General features: G+C 36.4%; 1 protein-coding gene across 2 annotated transcripts in view; it reads right to left on the reverse strand.

Moving 5' to 3' along the window:
* Window positions 1-1,328: 1,328 nt before the first annotated feature.
* Window positions 1,329-24,129, reverse strand: part of LOC127426178 (MAP kinase-activated protein kinase 5-like) — a 155,240-nt gene continuing 132,439 nt past the window's right edge. The window contains exons 14-15 of one of the 2 annotated variants that reach the window (XR_007894750.1): window positions 6,268-6,372; window positions 1,329-3,874 (exon numbers count right to left, since the gene is read on the reverse strand). Coding sequence is in view for 1 of the 2 variants with exons in the window: in XM_051672802.1 (XP_051528762.1) it covers window positions 3,780-3,874; window positions 6,268-6,372 (200 nt within the window). In the remaining variant the exon portion in view is untranslated. The remainder of the gene's footprint in view (window positions 3,875-6,267; window positions 6,373-24,129) is intronic. The other variant, XM_051672802.1, reaches the window with a different exon arrangement.

Genomic DNA, 24,129 nt, shown 5'->3' on the forward strand with positions numbered 1-24,129 from the left:
ATTTCTGCCAGGGTATGCAAACTTTTGAACACAACTGTATATAATGTATATATAATATTTTATTAATGAGTGATTTGAACATTTTTAATAAATCATTTATTTATTCACAGTCATTTATTAATATATTCATCTAACTATTGCTGTAGAAGCATGATTTTTTCCACAATTTTTCATTTAAATAGAAAATAAAAGTATTTACTTGACACATGCCTTACTTTTATTTTATGTATCTGTTTGTTTGTGTTTATATTTAACATAAAATCATAATTGAGGCTACAATGTTTTATAGGAGCAGAAATATAGAGCAGAAAAAAGGTTGTTTATAGCACTATTAAAGTTATAACACTTTCAAAAAAGGGTTCTATTTAGCACCAAATATGGTTCTGCTATTGTTACAAGCTGAAGAACCCTTATTTGGTAGTATTTAGAAACATTTTTCTTAAGAGTATAGTTAAATCATCATCATAAAATCATGAAAATACACTAAACATACACCATTTTTTTAATATAATTATATTAGCCTCACCATAGCGAACTTTGCCAGCTATACCTAGAAACAAATGAGTTACCTTGGCTTTGGCAAATTGACAATCGTGAGCCAAGTACTATTCGACCAGCACAGTTGAGCAAGGTTAGCTAACCTTCTCGAGAAATCCAGGCAGAGAACTTTTGTAATTGTGCTGTGCCGAACCATGCTCAAGTGGAAATGCTATTGGAACCGTTCCTCACCGTGCTAAAAACCATTCGGCCGGATGTTGGAAAAGCGGCTTAAGCCTATCCTCACAGCCTCGTTTTCATCCCCATCAAAAACCAAATATGGCACTACTGTTCAAAACATACATAGATTTCAATTTTCGGACCCACTTTATATTAGGTGGCCTTAACTACTATGTACTTAACCATTTGATACAATGTACTTTTTATGTACATACATATTGTTGCATTGTAATTACATTTAAAGTACTTGCATTTAATTACAATTGTAGTTACACTGTTAACGTTACCCCTAACCCAACCCTTACCCCAAAACCTAACACTAACCCCTAATCCTAACCCTACCCTTACTCCTAAACCTACCCGTACCTCAACCTCAGTAGCAGCAAATGTGGGAATTTTGTAGAACAAAATGTAGTTACACAGTAAATACATAGACTTGTATGTATTTAATGTTAGTACACATTAGTTAAGGCCACTTAACTAATGAAAATTGGGTCACACTTTATATTAATAAAGTGTGACCCAATTTTCAAATCTTATAGGCAAATTAAGCAAAAACAGCTTTTCCACATTTAAGTATAAAAGACTTCCTTACCTTTAGCAGAAACATTTATTACAAAAGATTGCTGTCAGATTTTCCTTTTTAAAAATTTGTTGCAAAGGTACCAAATTGGACAAACTGTAGTGATCCAGTTTAAACAGAAAATGCTTTTAAATATAAAACTACTTATTTGCATTAAGTTGGATTCACTCCATAATCTATTCATTGGAAATTAATCAGACAAAATTATTATACTCTTAACAACAAAAATGACTACATTCTATTACAAAGATTTTTTTTTTTAAAAGAGAGCTTACATAATTCAATTAAATATAGTTAACTCATTTTATTTTCATTAAATCTACTAAAGTACACAATCATTTCTTACAGTGTACGTCACATAACAGAAACAGAAAGTTTCCTCGACACAGGGACATTACTGAATTTACTCCACCCCATCCATGTACTACGCCAGATTCAGATTAAAGCGTACCAAATTATAGTTTGTGCAAAGTTGTATATCAATGGATTTTCAAAACGTATGTGAAATTGTTCTGAAAATCCTTTTTGTTTATGTTAACCAGTGTTCAGGCAGAGCCCATTTGAATGCAGGTAAAACTATCACTTGCTGTATAAGTTAGGTAATAAGTATGAATTGCTTCGTTCTTTAACGAATCAACATGTCACTACAGCAGAATTAGCATGTGGAGGGCATGTTGTTTATCCAAACTGCATGACACTCCAACAATCCAGTAGGATGCAAAAATATTTGGTTAGTTGTTCAATTTATTATTTGACTTCAGTGACAACATTTATCCTACATTTGTGATATTCTTTCACTCAATTACAGTTGCTTATGCATATTATATCTTCATGCAGAAAATTAAATTTTTGGTTGACAGAGATCTATCAGACCAGTGCCTGAGCTGATAGTTCCAAGATATTAATGAGAAGGAACTAATTTGATTAGTTTCAATGCAAGACTACATGTGTGTTACATAATGTTATACTTAAGAAATTAGGAAATTCAGTGCTTTTAAAATTACAATATAACTTTAAATTTCATGTAATTCTCTGCCCCAAACAAAACACTACTCAATTTATCCAATGGTCTTTCAGAAAACTAGATTCTGATTGGCTGAAATGAGTGCTTTAAAACCATTTAATGCTCAGTTCCAGTCAGTTTTAATCACTGTTCTATATTATTGCACCTACTCTGCTGTCCTCCTTAAAGAAATATTTCGGGTTCAATACAAGTTAAGCTCAATCAACAACATTTATGGCATAATTTTGATAACCACAAAAAAAAAAAAAAAAATTTCAACTTGTCCCTCCTTTTCTTAAAAAACAAAACAAAAAACAAAACAGTTAAAATTGAGCTTGCACTGAGGCACTTACAGTCAAAGTGATTGGGTCTAATTTTTTAAAGGGTGTAAAGGCAGAAATGAGAAGCTTATAATTTGCGAGTATTACAGTATGCCTCTGTCCCTCAAATCGTTCAAGGATGTATCGCGATATCAACCTTAAATTGCAGCCTTAATGGATACCATACCAGTGTCTCAGAGGTCAAAGTCTGCAGGATTCAAAGCGTTTTTGATGGTTTTCCCTCGTCATTAAGGTGCCAGTTTTACAACGGTCATGTCCTTAACAGAGAGATGTAATTTCTGTAATGCTGTTTTTCCCCCATTAATGTGAATATGACAAAGAATAGAAATTAAATTTTACATGTTCTTAAGAGTGCCAACACTTCTACATTCTGGGGCTATTACTAGGACATTCTGGATTGTGCATTTAAATTCACTGTTTTTGATATTTGAAAAAAAACTCATGATCTTTTTTTTTACAATTATTCATACAGCTTTTTAATTCATTCAAATACATGTAATCTTATTGCACTACTTTAGATAAATTCAACCCTTATATTTATTCTTTCAAATTTGTTTTGCAAAAATTAATGAGAGCTTTAACTTTTAAATGCTGGCAAGTGACCAAGGTGTAAGTGGGATAATCCACGGCTAAGTGTGCCTTAAACAATTGAAACGTTGTGTTGGGTGTTTTTTTGGCTCCATGTTGTGCATTATAATTATTTATAGCTGTGGATTATCCCTTACTTAGCACATTACATCAAAGTTTTAATGCCCACCATTGTCTTAACTTGTATTTATTCTTGTTTAAGCGACATTGTTTCATGTTTTGTTTCAAGTCAATTCAATTTGATTTAACACAGAAAATAGACATATTGACATATTGTGTAATCCCTTCCATTTCAGCAGGTAAAAACTGATTGGTTTTCCCACTTTTCAATATTTTCAGAAATGAAAATACAGTATTTTTAACATAATACTGTACAGTATTTCTTTAGTTTAAAAAGCGAACAAATACCAACAACAACTTGGCTTTACCTACAGATATACAACAGCCTGCAGCATGACCATGGAAAAAGGTCTGCACTTTAATAAAAAAAAAAGAGTTTTTGCAGTTATAATAAACAGTACAAAAGGATGTAGAACTACAGCGTTTGCTATAGGGAGTCTTGTAAATTGGTCTTTTCTTCAATGGCCTGTTTCACAATTTCAGCCAATTTTAAGCGATCTACTTTGTCTGAAAAATTTCTACCTGTGAAGAAAGAAAAAATAGAGGTCAGGTCAAAATTGTCCTTTGCATTAAAAATACAAATAATAATGGACTGATCACTCATTGATATATACCTGTAAATAAATGAATGTTGATGAACTACTTATATGTAAATAATTATACATTGTTTAATGACTAAGACTGATCATTCAGTTGATATACACCGATGAGCCACAACATTAAAACCACCTACTAATATTGTGTAGGTCCCCCTTGTGCCGCCAAAACAGCGCCAACCTGCATCTCAGAATATCATTCTGAGATGCTATTCTTCTCACCACAATTGTAAAGGATGATTATCTGTTACCACAGACTTTGTCAGTTCGAACCAGTCTGGCCATTCTCTGTTGACCTCTCTCATCAATAAGGCATTTCTGTCCACAGAACTGCCTCACTGGATGTTTTTGGCACCATTCTAAGTAAATTCTAGAGACTGTTGTGTATGAAAATCCCAGGAGATCAGCAGTTTCAGAAATAATCAAACCAGCCTGTCTGGCACCAACAATCATCCATGTGATTATCTAATCAGCCAATCATGTGGCAGCAGTGAATCATGCAGATCCAGATCAGGAGCTTCAGTTAATTTTCACATCAACCATCAGTATGGGGAAAAAATGTGATTTCAGTGATTTGGACCATGGAATGATTGTTGGTGCCAGATGGGCTGGTTTGAGTATTTCTGTAACTGCTGATCTCCTGGGATTTTCAAGCACAACAGACTTTAGAGTTTACTCTGAATTATGCCAAAAACAAAAACCATCCAGTGAGCAGCAGTTCTGTTGACGGAAATGCCTTGTTGATGAGAGAGGTCAACAGAGAATGGCCAGACTGGTTTGAACTGACAAAGTCAACGGTAACTCAGGTAACCGCTCTGTACAGCTGTGGTGAGAAGAATTGCATCTCAGAATGCTATTCTGAGATGTGGGTTGGCGCTGTTTTGGCAGCACGAGGGGGACCTTCACAATATTAGGCAGGTGGTTTTGATGTTGTGGCTGATTGGTGCATACCTGTATAGAAATTAATGTTGATGAACTACTAATCTGTAAAGCATTATATATTGTTTAATGACTAATAAAAGTATAAAGTGTTGAATATAAATGTGTTTATTAGATCTCATAAAGGTGATCAGTCAGGACTGATGTTATTTGATACCACCTGTCAGGTTAACTGGGAAAAAAAAAAAAAAAACTTGGAAAAGGGTTCATCAGTGAAAGTGTCTAATGTCCTTTGTCATTACTAGTATATTTTGTTTCTGAATTCTGCAGTAATTGCCTGCTTGTGCATATGTGTTGTATTTTGAAACATTACCAGTTACACATAACAGTCTTTAAAAAACTGAACCATTACTGTGTCCCTACATTTTTGACTGTGCCTCTAAAAAGTTTCACTCAGTGGCACAAGTGCTCCTAAACAAAAAAATGTTAGCATAGAGCCCTGCCTCAAAGCTTAAGACTGAAAGCCACAAACTCCAGTTCTGATTCTGAAAGGTCTTAAAGGCTTAAATGCTTAAAGTGGTCATATGATAAGAAATATAATTTTCATTGGACCTTTGAAATAAAAGATTGCTCTGATGCTGCATTTTATTTACAATAAACTAGCCTAAAAGCTAAGCATACCTTTAAACTTTAACCCTTTCAGATCTGAATTATGTTCCTGGTACACAAAAATATGACCAGGCTTTATTTCTAGTCATAAATGTTCATTAAAAACAAAATCAGTTTATGATTAAATTTTAATAGTTGTTTATGATGTCCATATCAGTGGACATTGGTTCTAAAAGCAACATCCAGAAAAGTATACTTATGAATTTGTAGGAAACTTTAATGCTAAATCATTGAAGATTTCTTTTTTTTTTTCTTCTATGAAATCAAATGATTTTCTTAAAGAAACAATCATAATTCATAAAGATGAAATATTTTTAGATTAATAGTAGGAATTTAAGTACTGATTTTGAATTCTACTGTTGGAAGCAGATAAGCTAAAATATTTAATAAAAAGTAAACAAAAGGTTATTTAAAACTTCATATCAAACAAAGAAACATACATATAATAATTATTACTGAGCAGAGCACGAACACTTACAATACACAATACATGACTACAGGGACAATCCCCTAGAGCAGTGGTTCTCAGCCAGGTGACATCAACAAACTTCCAGGGGGCAAGCTATCTTGACTTATTTTAATAAAGGTACATTCAAATAATCTTCATTAAACTTCATTAAAATAATAAATAATGCAAAAAATTAAGATGCAGAGACAGACTGGTTACATGTTAATCATATTTGATTAATCGCTTGTGTAAACAGGTTAATTTTGACAACTCTAATTTATAGTAATATAACAAGTACTGAATGTTTCAGTTCAAACACTTACCATCCCAACTTAACCCTTGCAATCCATCTCTGAGAAGCTTGCAGTCCCGATTGAAGCGCCACGCTTCATACATAACTTCATTCAGTTTTTCATCCTCGTTGTCGCCTGCAAAAAAAAAAAAAAAAAAAAAAAAAAAAAAAAAAAAAAAGTACGTTGAGATGCTTCATTCACTAGTTTTACAGCCGATACCATTACCAATTTGCTTGTCATTTGATCGGCAGATACCAATCCTTTAAACTTTTATCAGGAGCTCTGTCACAAAAGGTTAGTCTCTGTTGATAATACCACAGCTGTTGCTAAGTTTTTGTTGACAAAAATACTGTAGGTTGGTAAATTGATAATGAAATAAACAAACACAAAAATATAAATTTAAAACATTTTTTTTACTAAGCCTTAAAAACAAGTAGACTTATAAAAATATAAGCTATATTTGGATAAATAGGTCTATAAGGAACGAGACTTCCTGATGGCTAGAAAGATGTTCGAAAAAGCAATGGTATACTCTTTACGAACATTCAGGAAAATTACTCTTCAGGAGAACATTTTTTGTATTTTGGAGCCACCAGATGCCACTATCCGTAAGCATGAAATCTTACACATACAGTGACAGATAACAGCTGTGGTACTTGATCTGTTGATTTATAGTTGTATAATACTCAAACAAGAATGTTTTGCAAATCTTAATCAAGGAAAGAAACATATAGTGTATAATGTTTGAGACTCTACTAATACATGAAATCCCACAATTATATGAATATACCTCAGGTTACATAAGTTTCATATGGCATTCGTTATCAAGTGTAACAATGGGAGTTATTTCTGGTTGTTTGATGACATTCACCACCGGGAATATCGATGCTACTCTTGATGATGTGCTTTTTTAATTTGTTGGCCCATGTAAACATGAGCTAGATAGATGTGTCTGACCGTTGCGATGCCTCTCTGTGTGTTTTCAGTGCTATGTTTAAAGGGATGACTCGTGTTAAGGCTAATAAACCTTTTTCCCAGACTATGATGATGCATTTTCACCTTATTTAGCAGCGTAAATCTCGCAAACTTTTTCATATAATACATTTTTTAACTATTTGTAAATTTATAGCATGATGCTTTGTGTTATATTACCCGGGAATTAGTTTTAAAAAACAAATTACTACAGCTGCGAGGGGGTTTCTATTACAGCTGCTGAGAGAGTTACAGTAAATTCTCTATTGTTTTTCCTCTTGAAAGTCACTTAAACATAATAGTGGATTTTTCTTTTGCTCTTGGAGCAAATAGGTAAGTGAAAATAATATTTGCTGTGATCTCCCATTCACCGCTGTCAAAGTTTACCCTGCAAACATTTACTATCGTGTTCCTAAACCCGGAGTGTGAAAAAGGTCATTTATACTTCTGTGTTGAACCTACGGCATATGCCCCATGTAGTGGCCAATGTGTTTGTTTACATTTATAGTTCTGCATTGGCTTCTGCGTCGTTCTGCGATTACACAGCCAATATGCTAATTATGCATTCATAAATAAACAAAAGCAATGTAATTCAAGTTTTCAGAAGTATTTATGAAATTACGGTAGCATTAAAAACAAGTTCAAAGTATGTGAACATGTTGAAATTTAGGTAGGATACACATTATTTATAATACATGTTGCCTGTAGGCTATTGCTGAGAGCAAGTAAATGAGAAAAATACTGTATGCTTGCTCTTGAGTCACTTAAATAATAATTGTTGGGCCTCATATGCTCAGACAGGAGACAAAGGCAGGCCTACACACAGTCATAAAACCTGACTTAGGCCTGTAGAAACACTCAAAGCCAAACGGTGCCAAAATCAAAGGGAGTCCAAACAGACTACAGATCCCATCATTCCTTGCTCACTTTACACCTAGGTGTGAAGTTCTGAAGGATCGAACTCTCAACTCCAATTGGATGAAACACACGACAGAATGCGTCCCTCAACCATGTCATCGAGAGTATAAAATCCTGGAGATTCCTCCTAAGCCTTGCTTCCAGCGACAGTCTAGTTGCAGCCCTGCTGCTTCCAGGTGTAGCCTTGCTGCCCAAGGAAGTAACGTACGTACCTGACCTTTGACCATACAATCTCCATCTTGCTGGACGAGCCGAGATTCTCTGTGTTCCACCGAGCACGCTAACAGATCCGAAGGAGACTGCCAAGCAATCCGCGTCTCACCCTTTCGCCTGCAGAAGTGAAGAAACCGAGTCACTTCGCTGATATCTCCACCAACACACCGAGAATCAACCGCTGTACTGCCAGCCGACAGAGCGAGGAAACAGCCTCTCGTCATCACCTGAGCTTTGAGGAACTGAGTCAGAGTCAAATGACGGACGAACACACATTCTACCCGTGTCCTCATGCGACTCAAGAGGTTTACGTCTGGGCAGAGATAGATTATTATAGTGTGTTATTCTTGTGTATCAAGGTTATTGCTTGTACAATTTATGGACTGCCGAGTCTGCTCATTGCTGCTAATAATACTCAAGGTATTACTGTAACTTACTGTTACCAAGAATGATATTTGCTGTGCTGTTGTCCAGTTGGGCTGTTTGTGCATTTCCGCCATCGCTGGTGAGACTGGCACACTGAGTTTATCCATTAAAGAAAAAATCTCACCTCACCGTGTCTCTGAGTGATAAAACTAACGGTTGCCATCTCTCCCACAATCGCTAAACCGGCTTCGGTCCTGTCACCCTGTTCTCTCTCTCTTGTACTAACTGCACACACACACACGACCCCTCACAAACATACCCGCACACACATTTGGCGAACAGATAACTTGGCGATAGAGCCCAGCTTTGTCCCTAAGTTATCGTACCAGCAGAGACACGTGTAAAACAGGCAGACTCCATTAACCAGTCTCTCCACCCACATTCTCTGGCCAGAAAACTTGTGACACACACTCCACAATCGCTAAACCGGCTTCGGTCCTGTCACCCTGTTCTCTCTCTCTTGTACTAACTGCACACACACACACGACCCCTCACAAACATACCCGCACACACATTTGGCGAACAGATAACTTGGCGATAGAGCCCAGCTTTGTCCCTAAGTTATCGTACCAGCAGAGACACGTGTAAAACAGGCAGACTCCATTAACCAGTCTCTCCACCCACATTCTCTGGCCAGAAAACTTGTGACACACACTCCACAAGAGCCACGTCCATGATATTGTGCACTCCTCTCCTCACACACACACACACACACACGCGCACACACATATGCGCACACACACATGCGCACACCTCTACCCTCCTCTCATGTATTATAGGCTTATCTGTTACCATATCTAATCATGTTACTGTTTAGTTGGAAGTCGGACGTTTATCGACTGCATTGTATTTATTATTAATTGAAATTACTGCAACTTTGTTATACTTTAAAGAAGTATTTTGGTATTATTCTGCATGCACCTGTGCCAAGGGCTGGCAGGGGATGTCAGTGCTCGGATTCAAGCCTTCATTGTTCCCTTTTTGAATGTCGATGTGCTCCAGACGTCGACTTTCCTAAGAGAACAATCCTATATTGAGACAGCTATACTGTCTGATTATTAGTCCCTGATTCCAGGGTGGTGCCCTGGCAATATTAATTCTTATTAATATTCTATTGATATTGATAATTGATAGTTATCTTTGATGATTGTTAATTTGAAGGATTGATTAGCTAATGTTGATTCTAATCAATGTTCTACTGATTTTAATAATTAATCATTATCATTGATAATTATTATCAAATTATTAATTTGATAATTATTGCTAATAACCAAACCCACTCCTGAACGAAGCCCCAACAATAATAAATAAATATTTTGCCATACTTTTGATGTTCCATGCTGAAAAAGAAAATCAAATTAATTAATAATTATACCTCGCTTGGCAAACATTAAATGGGTGTCTTTTTAAAGACTTTACAATGCATACAGGCAATATAACAAACTCTTATCAGGCGTTTTTAATTTGCTGACAAATTAGAAGTGTTACATTTCCATAACTTATGAAATATGATTATTTACTGTACACAACAGACCAATCCTATTGTTTACAAAAATTTCAGTGCATGCACAGTATGTGGTGGCAGAAAGCCATCTGTTGTGTTAGATTTGACAGATTAGACATTTAAACGAAAGTACGACACAAAACCATCATAAATACACAAATATTATTAGCTATACAATTATTACAATGATATGATTTAATAACATATCTGTAATAATGTTCACTTTATATGTTTGCTGCAAAGTAGTGAGTTGAAATGATCTGAGTCCAGTCAGCCCTATTGATGGCTTGAAGCCAGAGCCGTCAATAAGAACCCTCAATATCACTTTTCAACAATGGAATCCGATAAATGTTTACTGTTTGCGGACTATTTCTGCCACCACTTCCGTGTGTGACCTCTGGTTACAAAGTGCACCAATCAAAGCTGTTGTGGTCTGCGTCGATGCAACGTGCAGTTACATATTTGAAGAGGTGCATGTCAGCCTACTGCATTCGATGCAGAAGTATAAATTGGCCTTTATCGCTGCCCACGTGTCAGCTTCACATGTACCACGGCACCGTGTTGAGTTAAAGGAAGATGGAGAGCTGCTTGAGAAAACGGTGTACGCTTCATGTTCAAACATCGTCCGACTGTTTGGTTGTCCCTTGGTCTGTGAAATGAGAGGAAGCATTAAGAACTTTGTGTCTTTTAAATATTGCAATGTAGGCAACGACTGTCCTTTTGTTGTGATGATGTGTGTACACCTGGTAATGTTAATCTTGTTGTAAGTAATGTTATAATTCTGGACGAATAAAATAATGCATACATTGATGGAATTACAGTCGAAGCTCAACAAGTATGAAATCATAAAATACAGGTCGTAAAAATCCAAAGCCAGCAAATAATCTAATACAAACTTGAAATGTGCCAAAGAGCAGGTTTATTAACATTTTGAAAAATATCTTATAGATCCACACGGTAAAGTCATAAGAATGGAGGTACGCACAAACATAACGCTCCCAGAACTTTGTGACATACTGTTGCTCCCAGACACGCAACAAGTTCTTTGTCTTGTGAGTGTTTTGTCTGCATGCTCTAAACTATGGCTCTAAAAAATGTATTATCCCCTTTTCTACCAATTTAGAGTACCCGATTCCCACTACTTAGTATGTCCTCATGGTGGCACGGTTACTCACCTCAATCCGGGTGGCAGAGGACAAGTCTCAGTTGCCTCCACTTCTGAGACAGTCAATCCACACATCTTATCACGTGGCTCGCTGTGCATGACACCGCGGAGAATCACAGCATGTGGAGGCTCATGCTACTCTCTGCGATCCACGCACAACTTACCACGCGCCACACTGAGAGTGAGAACCCCTAATCGTAACCACAAGGAGGTTACCTCATGTGACTCTACCCTCCCTAGCAACCGAGCCAATTTGGTTGCTTAGGAGACCTGGCTGGAGTCACTCAGCATGCCCTGGATTCGAACTCGCGATAGTAGTCAGTCGTAGTCAGCGTCAATACTCGCTGAGCTACCCAGGCCCCCTGCCAAATTTACTTTTAATAATTTGCAGGATATGAATTGTTAATATCAACAATTCGATTTTCACTAGTTAAAATTCTAACTCTTGATATCAGAAATGTAATTTCTACTAGTGAAAATGCCAATTGTTGATATCAGTAATTATATTTGCACTAGTAAAAACATGAATTCTTGATATAAAAAATTACATCACTTGCAGAAATCACATTCTTGAATTCAAAAATGGAATTCCAACTAGTAAAACCCCTAATTTTTGATATCTATAATTGAATTTTCACTAGTTGAATTTCACAATGACCTCTGATACTGTTGCAAGCCGAATTTACTTTCATTCATTTGCAGGATATGAATTGTTGATATCAACAATTACATTTTCACTAGTTAGAATGCTAATTCTTGATATCATTAATTACATTTCCACTAGTAAAAACGTGAATTCTTGATATAAAAAATGACATCACTCACAGAAATCAAATTCTTGATATCAAAAATGGGATTTCAATTAGTAAAAACTATAATTGAATTTTCACTAGTAAAGTTTCACACTGATATGTTATTCACTCTTATTCAAAACACAACTATTGATAACAAAAATTAGTTACTCACTAGCTGAAATTACAATCTCACATATCAACAATTATTTTCTTACTAGTAAAAATATAAATTTTGATATCAAGAATGTAATCTGTATTAGTGGAAATGCCAATTTTTTATATCAACAATTGTATTCCAACTAATTAAAATGCTAATTTTTGATATCAGTAATTCGGTTTTCACTAGTGATAATTTCTGATATCTGTAATGTAATTGTTACTAGTAAGAAAGTCTTGTTAGATATCATTAAATACACTCCAAATTATTGATATCTGAAATCCACTTCCAGATATTAGAAATACCAAATGTAACGTTAAAATTCAATTACTGATATCAAAAATTACCATTTTCACTAGCTGTAATTCAATTGTTGATAACAAGAAAGAACATTTTACTAGTAACAATGTAATTATTAAAATCAGTAAAGGGAGCTCTACTAGTAACAATTATTGCCTTGATAAAATAGCTTTTGCAACTAGTGAAAATAGAATTACTGATATCTTAAACGTGATTTTAACTAGGAAAAATACTATTATCGATATCTAGAAATACAATTTTAACTGTTAAGAATAGCTATGATAATAAGTTTATGAATATTAATGAGACCTGGTTTTTCCATGAATCCACTTTTGGCACCAGTAGTAGCAGGTTAAAAAAATGGAGGGAGACATTCCATGTGGGTAAAAACAGCTTGTTTTTTAAGTTTTATTTTTATGTTTCAGATATGGAAAATTAGAATTCATTTAAATTTTTCTTTTTTGTCCATTGTTAAAAAAATAAAAATAAAAACAGTATTAGATTTACATATGTGGGATTCATTTGATTGGCCAAACCGCACCATCTTCTACTGCCTTCATCCTTTTAGCCAGAATATCAGTTCGTACCGCTCTGCATATTAGGGTATATAATGGGTGCACCCTTTGAACCAAAATTAAGACTTGCATTTAATCCAAGCACAAACATTATGGAAATTATCAGTTATTTTTATGGAATGTATTAACTAAGCTTCAGATGGGGTATTCTTATGGGCTAAATGTTGATATCAGGTACACTGAAAAAGTCATATATGTATGCACTTTTCAAATTTTCCGATTGCACAGTTATTTCCCTTCAAAACCAATTGACAGGTAGAACTTGCACCCTACACTAAAAAAATATTTTAGCATATATACTGTGTATATATTTACACTACCGGTCAAAAGTTTTGAAACACATTCTTTATTATAATTTTTTTTTTTCTTCACATTTTAGAATAATAGTAAAGTCATCAAAACTATAGAATAACATAAATGGAACTATGATATTTAGTGACTAAACAACTTATGTTGTGACTAAACAAAATCCAAAATAAATCAAAACTGTATTATATTTTAGCATCTTCAAAGTAGTCCTTTAGCCTAGAATTTGCAGACATGTACTCTTGACATTTTCTCAATCAACTTCTTCACCCTGGGATGCTTTTTAAACAGTATTGAAGGAGTTCCCATCTATGTTGGGCACTTATTGGCTGCTTTTCTTTATTATTTGGTCCAAGTCATCAATTTCAAAAACTTTTTATTTTTTTTATTAAATTTTAGTTTTATAATGAAATAAATTACTATGGTGGCACAATCATATTTTTGTCTACAAAACTAATTTCAAACATTTAAGCATACGCCTTCAGATCAAAAGATTTTTAAGATCATGAGAAACATTTCAGTCAAGTGTTTCAAACGTTTTGACAGGTGTTTATACAGGTGCATCTCAATAAATTAGAATGTCGTGGAAAAGTTAATTTATTTCAGTAATTCAACTCAAATTGTGAAACTCGTGTATTAAATAAATTCAATGTACACAGACTGAAGTAGTTTAAGTCTTTGGTTCTTTTAATTGTGATGATTTTGGCTCACATTTAACAAAAACCCACCAATTCACTATCTCAACAAATTAGAATATGGTGACATGCCAATCAGCTAATCAACTCAAAACACCTGGAAAGGTTTCCTGAGCCTTCAAAATGGTCTCTCAGTTTGGTTCACTAGGCTACACAATCATGGGGAAGACTGCTGATCAGAGAGTTGTCCAGAAGAAAATCATCGACACCCTTCACAAGGAGGGTAAGCCACAAACATTTATTGCCAAAGAAGCTGGCTGTTCACAGAGTGCTGTATCCAAGCATGTTAACAGAAAGTTGAGTGGAAGGAAAAAGTGTGGAAGAAAAAGATGCACAACCAACCGAGAGAACCGCAGCCTTATGAGGATTGTCAAGCAAAATCGATTCAAGAATTTGGGTGAACTTCACAAGGAATGGACTGAGGCTGGGGTCAAGGCATCAAGAGCCACCACACACAGACGTGTCAAGGAATTTGGCTACAGTTGTCTTATTCCTCTTGTTAAGCCACTCCTGAACCACAGACAACGTCAGAGGCGTCTTACCTGGGCTAAGGAGAAGAAGAACTGGACTGTTGCCCAGTGGTCCAAAGTCCTCTTTTCAGATGAGAGCAAGTTTTGTATTTCATTTGGAAACCAAGGTCCTAGAGTCTGGAGGAAGGGTGGAGAAGCTCATAGCCCAAGTTGCTTGAAGTCCAGTGTTAAGTTTCCACAGTCTGTGATAATTTGGGGTGCAATGTCATCTGCTGGTGTTGGTCCATTGTGTTTTTTGAAAACCAACATCACTGCACCCGTTTACCAAGAAATTTTGAAGCACTTCATGCTTCCTTCTGCTGACCAGCTTTTTAAAGAGGCTGATTTCATTTTCCAGCAGGATTTGGCACCTGCCCACACTGCCAAAAGCACCAAAAGTTGGTTAAATGACCATGGTGTTGGTGTGCTTGACTGGCCAGCAAACTCACCAGACCTGAACCCCATAGAGAATCTATGGGGTATTGTCAAGAGGAAAATGAGAAACAAGAGACCAAAAAATGCAGATGAGCTGAAGGCCACTGTCAAAGAAACCTGGGCTTCCATACCACCTCAGCAGTGCTACAAACTGATCACCTCCATGCCACGCCGAATTGAGGCAGTAATTAATGCAAAAGGAGCCCCTACCAAGTATTGAGTACATATACAGTAAATGAACATACTTTCCAGAAGGCCAACAATTCACTAAAAATGTTTTTTTTCTTGGTCTTATGATGTATTCTAATTTTTTGAGATAGTGAATTGGTGGGTTTTTGTTAAATGTGAGCCAAAATCATCACAATTAAAAGAACCAAAGACTTAAACTACTTCAGTCTGTGTGCATTGAATTTATTTAATACACGAGTTTCACAATTTGAGTTGAATTACTGAAATAAATGAACTTTTCCACGACATTCTAATTTATTGAGATGCACCTGTATATGTATACACACACAGTTGAAGTCAGAAGTTTACATACACCTTAGCCAAAATACATTTAAACTCAGTTTTTCACAATTCCTGACATTTAATTGTAGAAAACATTCCCTGTCTTAGGTCAGTTAGGATCACTACTTTATTTTAAAAATGTGGAATAATAGTAGAGAGAATTATTTATTTCAGCTTCAATTTCTTTCATCACATTCCCAGTGGGTCAGAAGTTTGCATACACGTTGTAAGTATTTGGTAGCATTGCCTTTAAACTGTTTAACTTGGGTTAACTTTGGGTAGCCTTCCACAAGCTTCTCACAATAAGTTGTTGGAATTTTGGCCCATTCCTCCAGAAAGAACTGGTCTGAGTCAGGTTTGTAGGCTTCCTTACTTGCACATGCTTTTTCAGTTCTGGCCACAAATTTTCAGACTGAGGTCAGGGCTTTGTAATGGCCACTCCAATACTTTGACTTTGTAGTCCTTAAGCCATTTTGCCACAACTTTGAAGGTATGCTTTTTTGACTGAGCTTTAACTTCATGGCTGATGTCTTGAGATTTTGCTTCAATATATCCACATAATTTTCCTTCCTCATGATGCCATCTAATTTGTGAAGTGCAATGTCCCTCCTGCAGCAAAGCACCCCACAACATGATGCTGCCACCCCCATGCTTCACAGTTGGGATATTTTCTTTGGCTTGCAAGCCTCACCTTTTTCCTCCAAGCATAACAATGGTCATTATGGCCAAAAAATTCAATTTTTGTTTCATCGAGAAATTTCTCCAAAAAGTAAAATCTTTGTCCTCATGTGCACTGTAGTCTGACTTTTTTATGGCAGTTTTGGAACACTGATTTCTTCCTTGCTGAGCAGCCTTTCAGGTTATGTCGATATAGGACTCATTTTACTGTGGATTACTATAGATACTTGGCTACCTGCTTCCTTCAGCATCTTCAAGGTCCTTTGCTGTTGTTCTGGGATTGATTTGCACTTTTCACACCAAACGACTTGCCAAAACTATAGTTTGCTAATATTAAATATGGGGAGTGGTTTTGAGTTTTAATGACTTCAACCTAGGAGTATGTAAACTTCTGACTTCAACTGTGTGTGTGTGTGTGTATGTATATATATATATATATATATATATATATATATATATATATATATATATATATATATATATATATATATATATATATATATATATATATATATATATATATATATTATAATTACGCATTTTAATTTCATCAAATCATAGTTAGCAATCTTTAACAATATTAAATCAATAAAACATGAATACATTTAAGTTGTATTAATATTAGCTAATGATCACACAATTATTTTGTTATTAAATTGAAATGTGTAAATCTTAAATATAGGCAATATATATATACATACAGTACTATGCAAAAGTTTTAGGCACTTGTGAAAAATGTTGCATAGTGAGGATGTCTTCAAAAATAATGAAATAAATAGTTTTAATTTATCACTTAATGTCATACCAAGTCCAGTAAACATAAAAAAGCTAAATCAATATTCGGTGTGACCACCTTTGCCTTTAAAACAGTTTCGTGGCCAGCTAAGAGTCTTTCAATTCTTGTTTGGGGGATTTTCGCCCATTCTTCCTTGCAAAAGGCTTCTAGTTCTGTGATTCTTGGGCCGTCTTGCATGCACTGCTCTTTTGAGGTCTATCCACAGAATTTCGATGTTTAGGTCAGGGGACTGTGAGGGCCATGGCAAAACCTTCAGCTTGCACCTCTTGAGGTCATCCATTGTGGATTTTGAGGTATGTTTAGGATCGTTATACTGTAGTAGAAGCCATCCTCTTTTCATCTTCAGCTTTTTTACAGATGGTGTGATGTTTGCTTCCATAATTTGCTGGTATTTAATTTAATCCATTTTTCCTTCTACCAGTGAAATGTTCCCCATGCCGCTAGCTGCAATCCCAAAGCATGATCGATCCACCCCTGTGCTTAACAGTTGGAGAGGTGTTCTTTTCATGAAATTCTGCACCCTTTTCTCTCCAAGCATACCTTTGCTCATTGTGCCCAAAAAGTTAGATTTTAACTTCAGTCCACAGGACTTGTTTCCAGAATGCATCAGTCTTGTTTAGATGTTCATTTGCAAACATCTGACGCTGAATTTTGTGGCGAGGACGCAGGAAAGGTTTTCTTCTCATGACTCTTCCATGAAGGTCATATTTGTGCAGGTGTCGCTGCACAGAAGGAAAGTGCACCACTACTCCAGAGTCTGCTAAATCTTCCTTTCGGTCTATTGCAGTCAAACAGCGGTTTTGATTTGCCTTTCTAGCAATCCTATGAGCAGTTCTCTCTGAAAGTTTTCTTGGTCTTCTAGACCTCAACTTGACCTCCACCGCTCCTGTTAACTACCATTTCTTAATTACATTACAAACTGAGGAAATGGCTACCTGAAAACGCTATGCTATCTTCTTATAGCATTCTCCTGCTTTGTGGGCATCAATTATTTAAATTTTCAGAGTGCTAGGCAGCTGCTTAGAGGAGCCCATGGCTGCTGATTGTTGGGACAAGGTTTGAGGAGTCAGATTATTTGTAAAGCTTTGAAATTTGCATCAGATGGCCTTTCCAAACAATGATTGTGAACAAGCCATAGCTCTAACAAGCTAATTAAGGTCTGAGACCTTGGTAAAAGTTATCTGAGAGCTAAAATCTCTTGGGGTGCCCAAACTTTTGCATGGTGCTCCTTTCTTTTTTTTTTTTCACTCTAAAATTATGCAAAACAAAAATAATACACTTATCTTGCTTAAAATTTTGAAAAGAATGTTTCATCTTTAACTTTATGCCTTTTGGAGATCAATTCATCTTCTACTCACTTAACTATTCACAGCAACAGAAACTTTGGTCAGGGGTGCCCAAACCTTTGAATGCCACTGTGTATACATATATATATATATATATATATATATATATATATATATATATATATATATATTTCACAGTTGTGCTGAAAAGTTTGCATACCCTGGCAGAAATTGTGAAATTTTGGCATTGATTTTGAAAATATGACTGATCATGAAAAAAAAATCCTTTATTTAAGGATAGTGATCATATGTAGCCATTTATCATCACATAGTTGTTTGGCTCCTTTTTAAATCATAATGATAACAGAAATCACCCAAATGGCCCTGATCAAAAGTTTACATACCCTTGAATGTTTGGCCTTGTTATAGACACACAAGGTGACACACACAGGTTTAAATGGAAATTAAAGTTTAATTTCCCACACCTGTGGCTTTTTAAATTGCAATTAGTGTGCCTGTGTATAAATAGTCAATGAGTTTGTTAGCTCTCATGTGGATGCACTGAGCAGGCTAGATACTGAGCCATGGGGAGCAGAAAAGAGCTGTCAGAAGACCTGCGTATCAAGGTAATGGAACTTTATAAAGATGGAAAAGGATATAAAAAGATATCCAAAGCCTTGAAAATGACAGTCAGTACTGCTCAATCTCTTATTAAGAAGTGGAAAATTTGGGGATCACTTGATACCAAGCCAAGGTCAGGTAGACCAAGAAAGATTTCAGCCACAACTGCCAGAAGAATTGTTTGGGATACAAAGAAAAACCCACAGGTAACCTCAGAAGAAATACAGGCTGCTCTGGAAAAAGACAGTGTGGTTGTTTCAAGGAGCACAATATGACGATACTTGAACAAAAATGAGCTGCATGGTCGAGTTGCCAGAAAGAAGCCTTTACTGCGCCAATGCCACAAAAAAGCCCGGTTAAATTATGCCCGACAACACCTTGACACGCCTCACAGCAGTGACGAGACCAAAATAGAGCTTTATGGTCACAACCATAAGCGCTATGTTTGGAGAGCTCTAAAGGCATGGGGAATCTTGTGAAAATTGATGGCAAGATGAATGCAGCATGTTATCAGAAAATACTGGCAGACAATTTGCATTCTTCTGCACGAAAGCTACGCATGGGACGCACTTGGACTTTCCAGCATGACAATGACCCTAAGCACAAGGCCAAGTTGACCCTCCAGTGGTTACAGCAAAAAAAGGTGAAGGTTCTGGAGTGGCCATCACAGTCTCCTGACCTTAATATCATCGAGCAACTCTGGGGAGATCTCAAACATGCGGTTCATGCAAGACGACCAAAGACTTTGCATGACCTGGAGGCATTTTGCCTAGACGAATGGGCAGCTATACCACCTGCAAGAATTTGGGGCCTCATAGACATCTATTACAAAAGACTGCATGCTGTCATTGATGCTAAAGGGGGAAATACACAGTATTAAGAACTAAGGGTATGCAGACTTTTGAACAGGGGTCATTTCATTTTTTTCCATTGTTGCCATGATTTGTTTTATGATTGTGCCATTCTATTATAACCTACAGTTGAATATGAATCCCATAAGAAATAAAAGAAATGTGTTTTGCCTGCTCACTTTTGCCTGTGCTTTTCTTTAAAAATGGTACATATATACCAATTCTCCAAGGGTATGCAAACTTTTGAGCACAACTGTATATACACTATATTGCCAAAAGTATTCGCTCACCCATCCAAATAGTTGAATTCAGGTGTTCCAATCACTTCCATGGCCACAGGTGTATAAAATGAAGCACCTAGGCATGCAGACTGCTTCTACAAACATTTGTGAAAGAATGGGCCGCTCTCAGGAGCTCAGTGAATTCCAGCGTGGTACTGTGATAGGATGCCACCTGTGCAACAAGTCCAGTCGTGAAATTTCCTCGCTACTAAATATTCCACAGTCAACTGTCAGTGGTATTATAACAAAGTGGAAGCGATTGGGAATGACAGCAACTCAGCCACGAAGTGGTAGGCCACGTAAAATGACAGAGCGGGGTCAGCGGATGCTGAGGCACATAGTGCGCAGAGGTCGCCAACTTTCTGCAGAGTCAATCGCTACAGACCTCCGAAGTTCATGTGGCCTTCAGATTAGCTCAAGAACAGTGTGTAGAGAGCTTCATGGAATGGGTTTCCATGGCCGAGCAGCTGCATCCAAGCCATACATCACCAAGTGCAATGCAAAGCGTCGGATGCAGTGGTGTAAAGCACGCCGCCACTGGACTCTAGAGCAGTGGAGACGCGTTCTCTGGAGTGACGAATCACGCTTCTCCATCTGGCTATCTGATGGACGAGTCTGGGTTTGGCGGTTGCCAGGAGAATGGTACTTGTCTGACTGCATTGTGCTGACTGTGAAGTTTGGTGGAGGGGGGATTATGGTGTGGGGTTGTTTTTCAGGAGCTGGGCTTGGCCCCTTAGTTCCAGTGAAAGGAACTCTGAATGCTTCAGCATTCCAAGAGATTTTGGACAATTCCATGCTCCCAACTTTGTGGGAACAGTTTGGGGATGGCCCCTTCCTGTTCCACCATGACTGCGCACCAGTGCACAAAGCAAGGTCCATAAAGACATGGATGAGAGAGTTTGGTGTGGAAGAACTTGACTGGCCTGCACAGAGTCCTGACCTCAACCCGATAGAGCACCTTTGGGATAAGTTAGAGCGAAGACTGCGAGCCAGGCCTTCTCGTCCAACATCAGTGTCTGACCTCACAAATGCACTTCTGGAAGAATGGTCAAAAATTCCCATAAACACACTCCTAAACCTTGTGGAAAGCCTTCCCAGAATAGTTGAAGCTGTTATAGCTGCAAAGGGTGGGCCGACGTCATATTAAACCCTATGGATTAAGAATTGGATGTCACTTAAGTTCATATGCGTCTAAAGGCAGGTGAGCGAATACTTTTGGCAATATAGTGTATATACACATTTATTCTTTATTATAATTTTTTTTTCACATTTTAGAATAATAGTAAAGTCATTAAAACTAAGGAATAACATAAATGGAACTATGGGAATTATGTTGTGACTAAACAAAATCCAAAATAAATCAAAACTGTGTTATATTTTAGCATCTTCAAAGTACTCACGCTTTGCCTAGAATTTTCAGAAATGTACTCTTGACATTTTCTCAACCAACTTCTTGAGGTATCACCCTGGGATACTTTTTAAACAGTATTGAAGGAGTTCCCATCTATATGCTGGGCACTTATTGGCTGCTTTTCTTTATTATTTGGTCCAAGTCATCAATTTCAAAAACGTTTTTTTTATTTATTTATTTTTTTTATAAAATTTTAGATTTATAATAAAATAAATTAATATGGTGGCACAATTATAATTTTGTCTACAAAACTAATTTCAAACATTTAAGCATACGCCTTCAGATCAAAAGATTTTTAAGATATGAGAAACATTTCGGTCAAGTGTTTCAAAACTTTTGTTTATACAATAGGGTTTCAAAACACACACACACACACACACACACACATGTGAGGTCTATCATTTTTAGTTAGATAGCCAAGGTAATTATTAGTGCTCTCAACAAGACAAAATTCTAATTTTTACCTTAAATATTATCAAAATTCTAAGTAAATTTGCATTTTCAAGTCACCAGATATTTAAATTGACGTTGTTTCCTAAGTCCACAAGATGGCGCAACTAGACAGATAAACCTGACAGCACCATGTTATTATTGAAATGAACATTCCTGGGCCTCCTTTCCCAGAAGCATCGTAAGCCTAAGTAGATCATAGAATCCATCTTATGATTCATCTTAGTGTTGCGGCCCGTTTCCCAAAAGAATCGTAACTTAAGAAGTACTTGAAAATGCTTGCAGTTTAACGTGCTCTGTAATTGTACAGTGCTAAGAGCATTATAAGGACACAGACTTATGCAGACACCTGCAGAACAATCACGAATTTACACTTCATACAATTAAATACCTATAGCTACACTTTATGCTCATTTCATATCAGTATAAATAAGTTTTGTTTTGTTTTATTATTATTTTTAAACGGCAAGGCTAATAATAATAATAATAATAATAATAGTAAATATAGCTGTGAGCAGCAATTAACGGGATTCAAGTGGTTTAAGGCCTTTAAGCACATGCATAAAAAGGTATTATGTTTTATTTAGCAAGCATGTAACCACCTATATCATAGATGGAATAGACCATTTACAGCCAATACAGGCAATTTACTAAGGAAATACATGGTTTTTAAAGCTTTTTAAAGCTCATAGCGCCACCTATGGTCCACTCTCCATAAAAGTCTGCATGCTTGTTTAGAATCATATGTCGCATGTGCTCATATACATCGTGAAGTTCTGAGTTTTTGTTTAGGAATTATAGGCTTATTTGTACACTTGACCACGGCCATTTTCTAAATGACAATGTTATAGCTACCCAATGGGTAAAGTTCAAAAAAAATTTTTTTAATAATTATTGACCTAGAGAGTCCAGAGAATTGTACCGCATTGGTTTTATTGAGGTTGAGCGAAAAACCTAGGACTAGTTCACAAAAGTAAGTTTTTTACATAATCTTGGATATTTAATGAATGATTTGATTGACAGCAGTGGTTCTTGAGGCAAAGTTGTTCAGAATGAGGAGATGTATGTGTGATTACAGAGGCGCAAAACTCGTTAGCGCCACTCGGTGTCCGATTTCTTTCAAATTTCTCACAGACCTCTAGGGCCAGGAGTCGAACAGGCCCACCGAGTTTTGTGCCGATCGGCCTCCAATAACCTTGTCTAATAGGTGCTCAAACTTCATTGGCCGATGGCGGCCATGTTTTTTAAGATACGAAAATGTCCTCATAGACAGTCCTGGCACCTCGGATTTTCAACTCAATCAGACTAACGGTTGTGTGGTTAGAGCTGTTTTCATGTTTTTATCATGTTACAGTGCCACCAAGTGGCCAAACTCCACGTTTTTTTTTTAACTTGACCTCAGATTGAGCTCATACACAGGTGTACCGAGTTTGGTGAAAATATCATTTCGTTCGGGCTTTATAGCCATTTTAGTAAAAATGGCCTGCCCTTTTCAAACGTTTTGGCACCCCTTAGCAACTGTGAGTCGAAATGTCAATTTTTATTTTTTATAATTATTGATAATCAGACTCCAGAGTATATTTCTGCACTGGTTTGCTTCCGATCGGGTGAAAAATCTAGGACTAGTTCACAAAAGTAGGTTTTTAACATTATCTGAAATATTTGCTAGCTCGAGTCGAATGTTCCTTTTTTTTTTTTTTATAACTTTTGATATTGAGACTCCATAGAATCGTTAGGACGAAAACCTAGGACTAGTTCGCAAGAGTAGGTTTTAAGAAAAATCCAAGATGGCGGAAAATTTTTATAGGTGGAAATAAAATCGGAGATATACGTTTTGTTTGGTTTGAGCCAAGGATTCAAATGGTATAAAGCACTTGAGTCTACGACAAAAGTTATGAGCAGTTTTGCGTTTTTGATCGCTGTAGCGCCCCCAATGACCGATTTCGCTGAGTCCGTGTTTCTGAGTAGCGAGCAGTACTAATCAAATCAAATCACTTTTATTGTCACACAACCATATACACAAGTGCAATGTGTGTGAA

This window comes from Myxocyprinus asiaticus, chromosome 3, assembly GCF_019703515.2.
Source record: "Myxocyprinus asiaticus isolate MX2 ecotype Aquarium Trade chromosome 3, UBuf_Myxa_2, whole genome shotgun sequence".
In the NCBI taxonomy this organism is placed as follows: Eukaryota; Metazoa; Chordata; class Actinopteri; order Cypriniformes; family Catostomidae; genus Myxocyprinus; species Myxocyprinus asiaticus.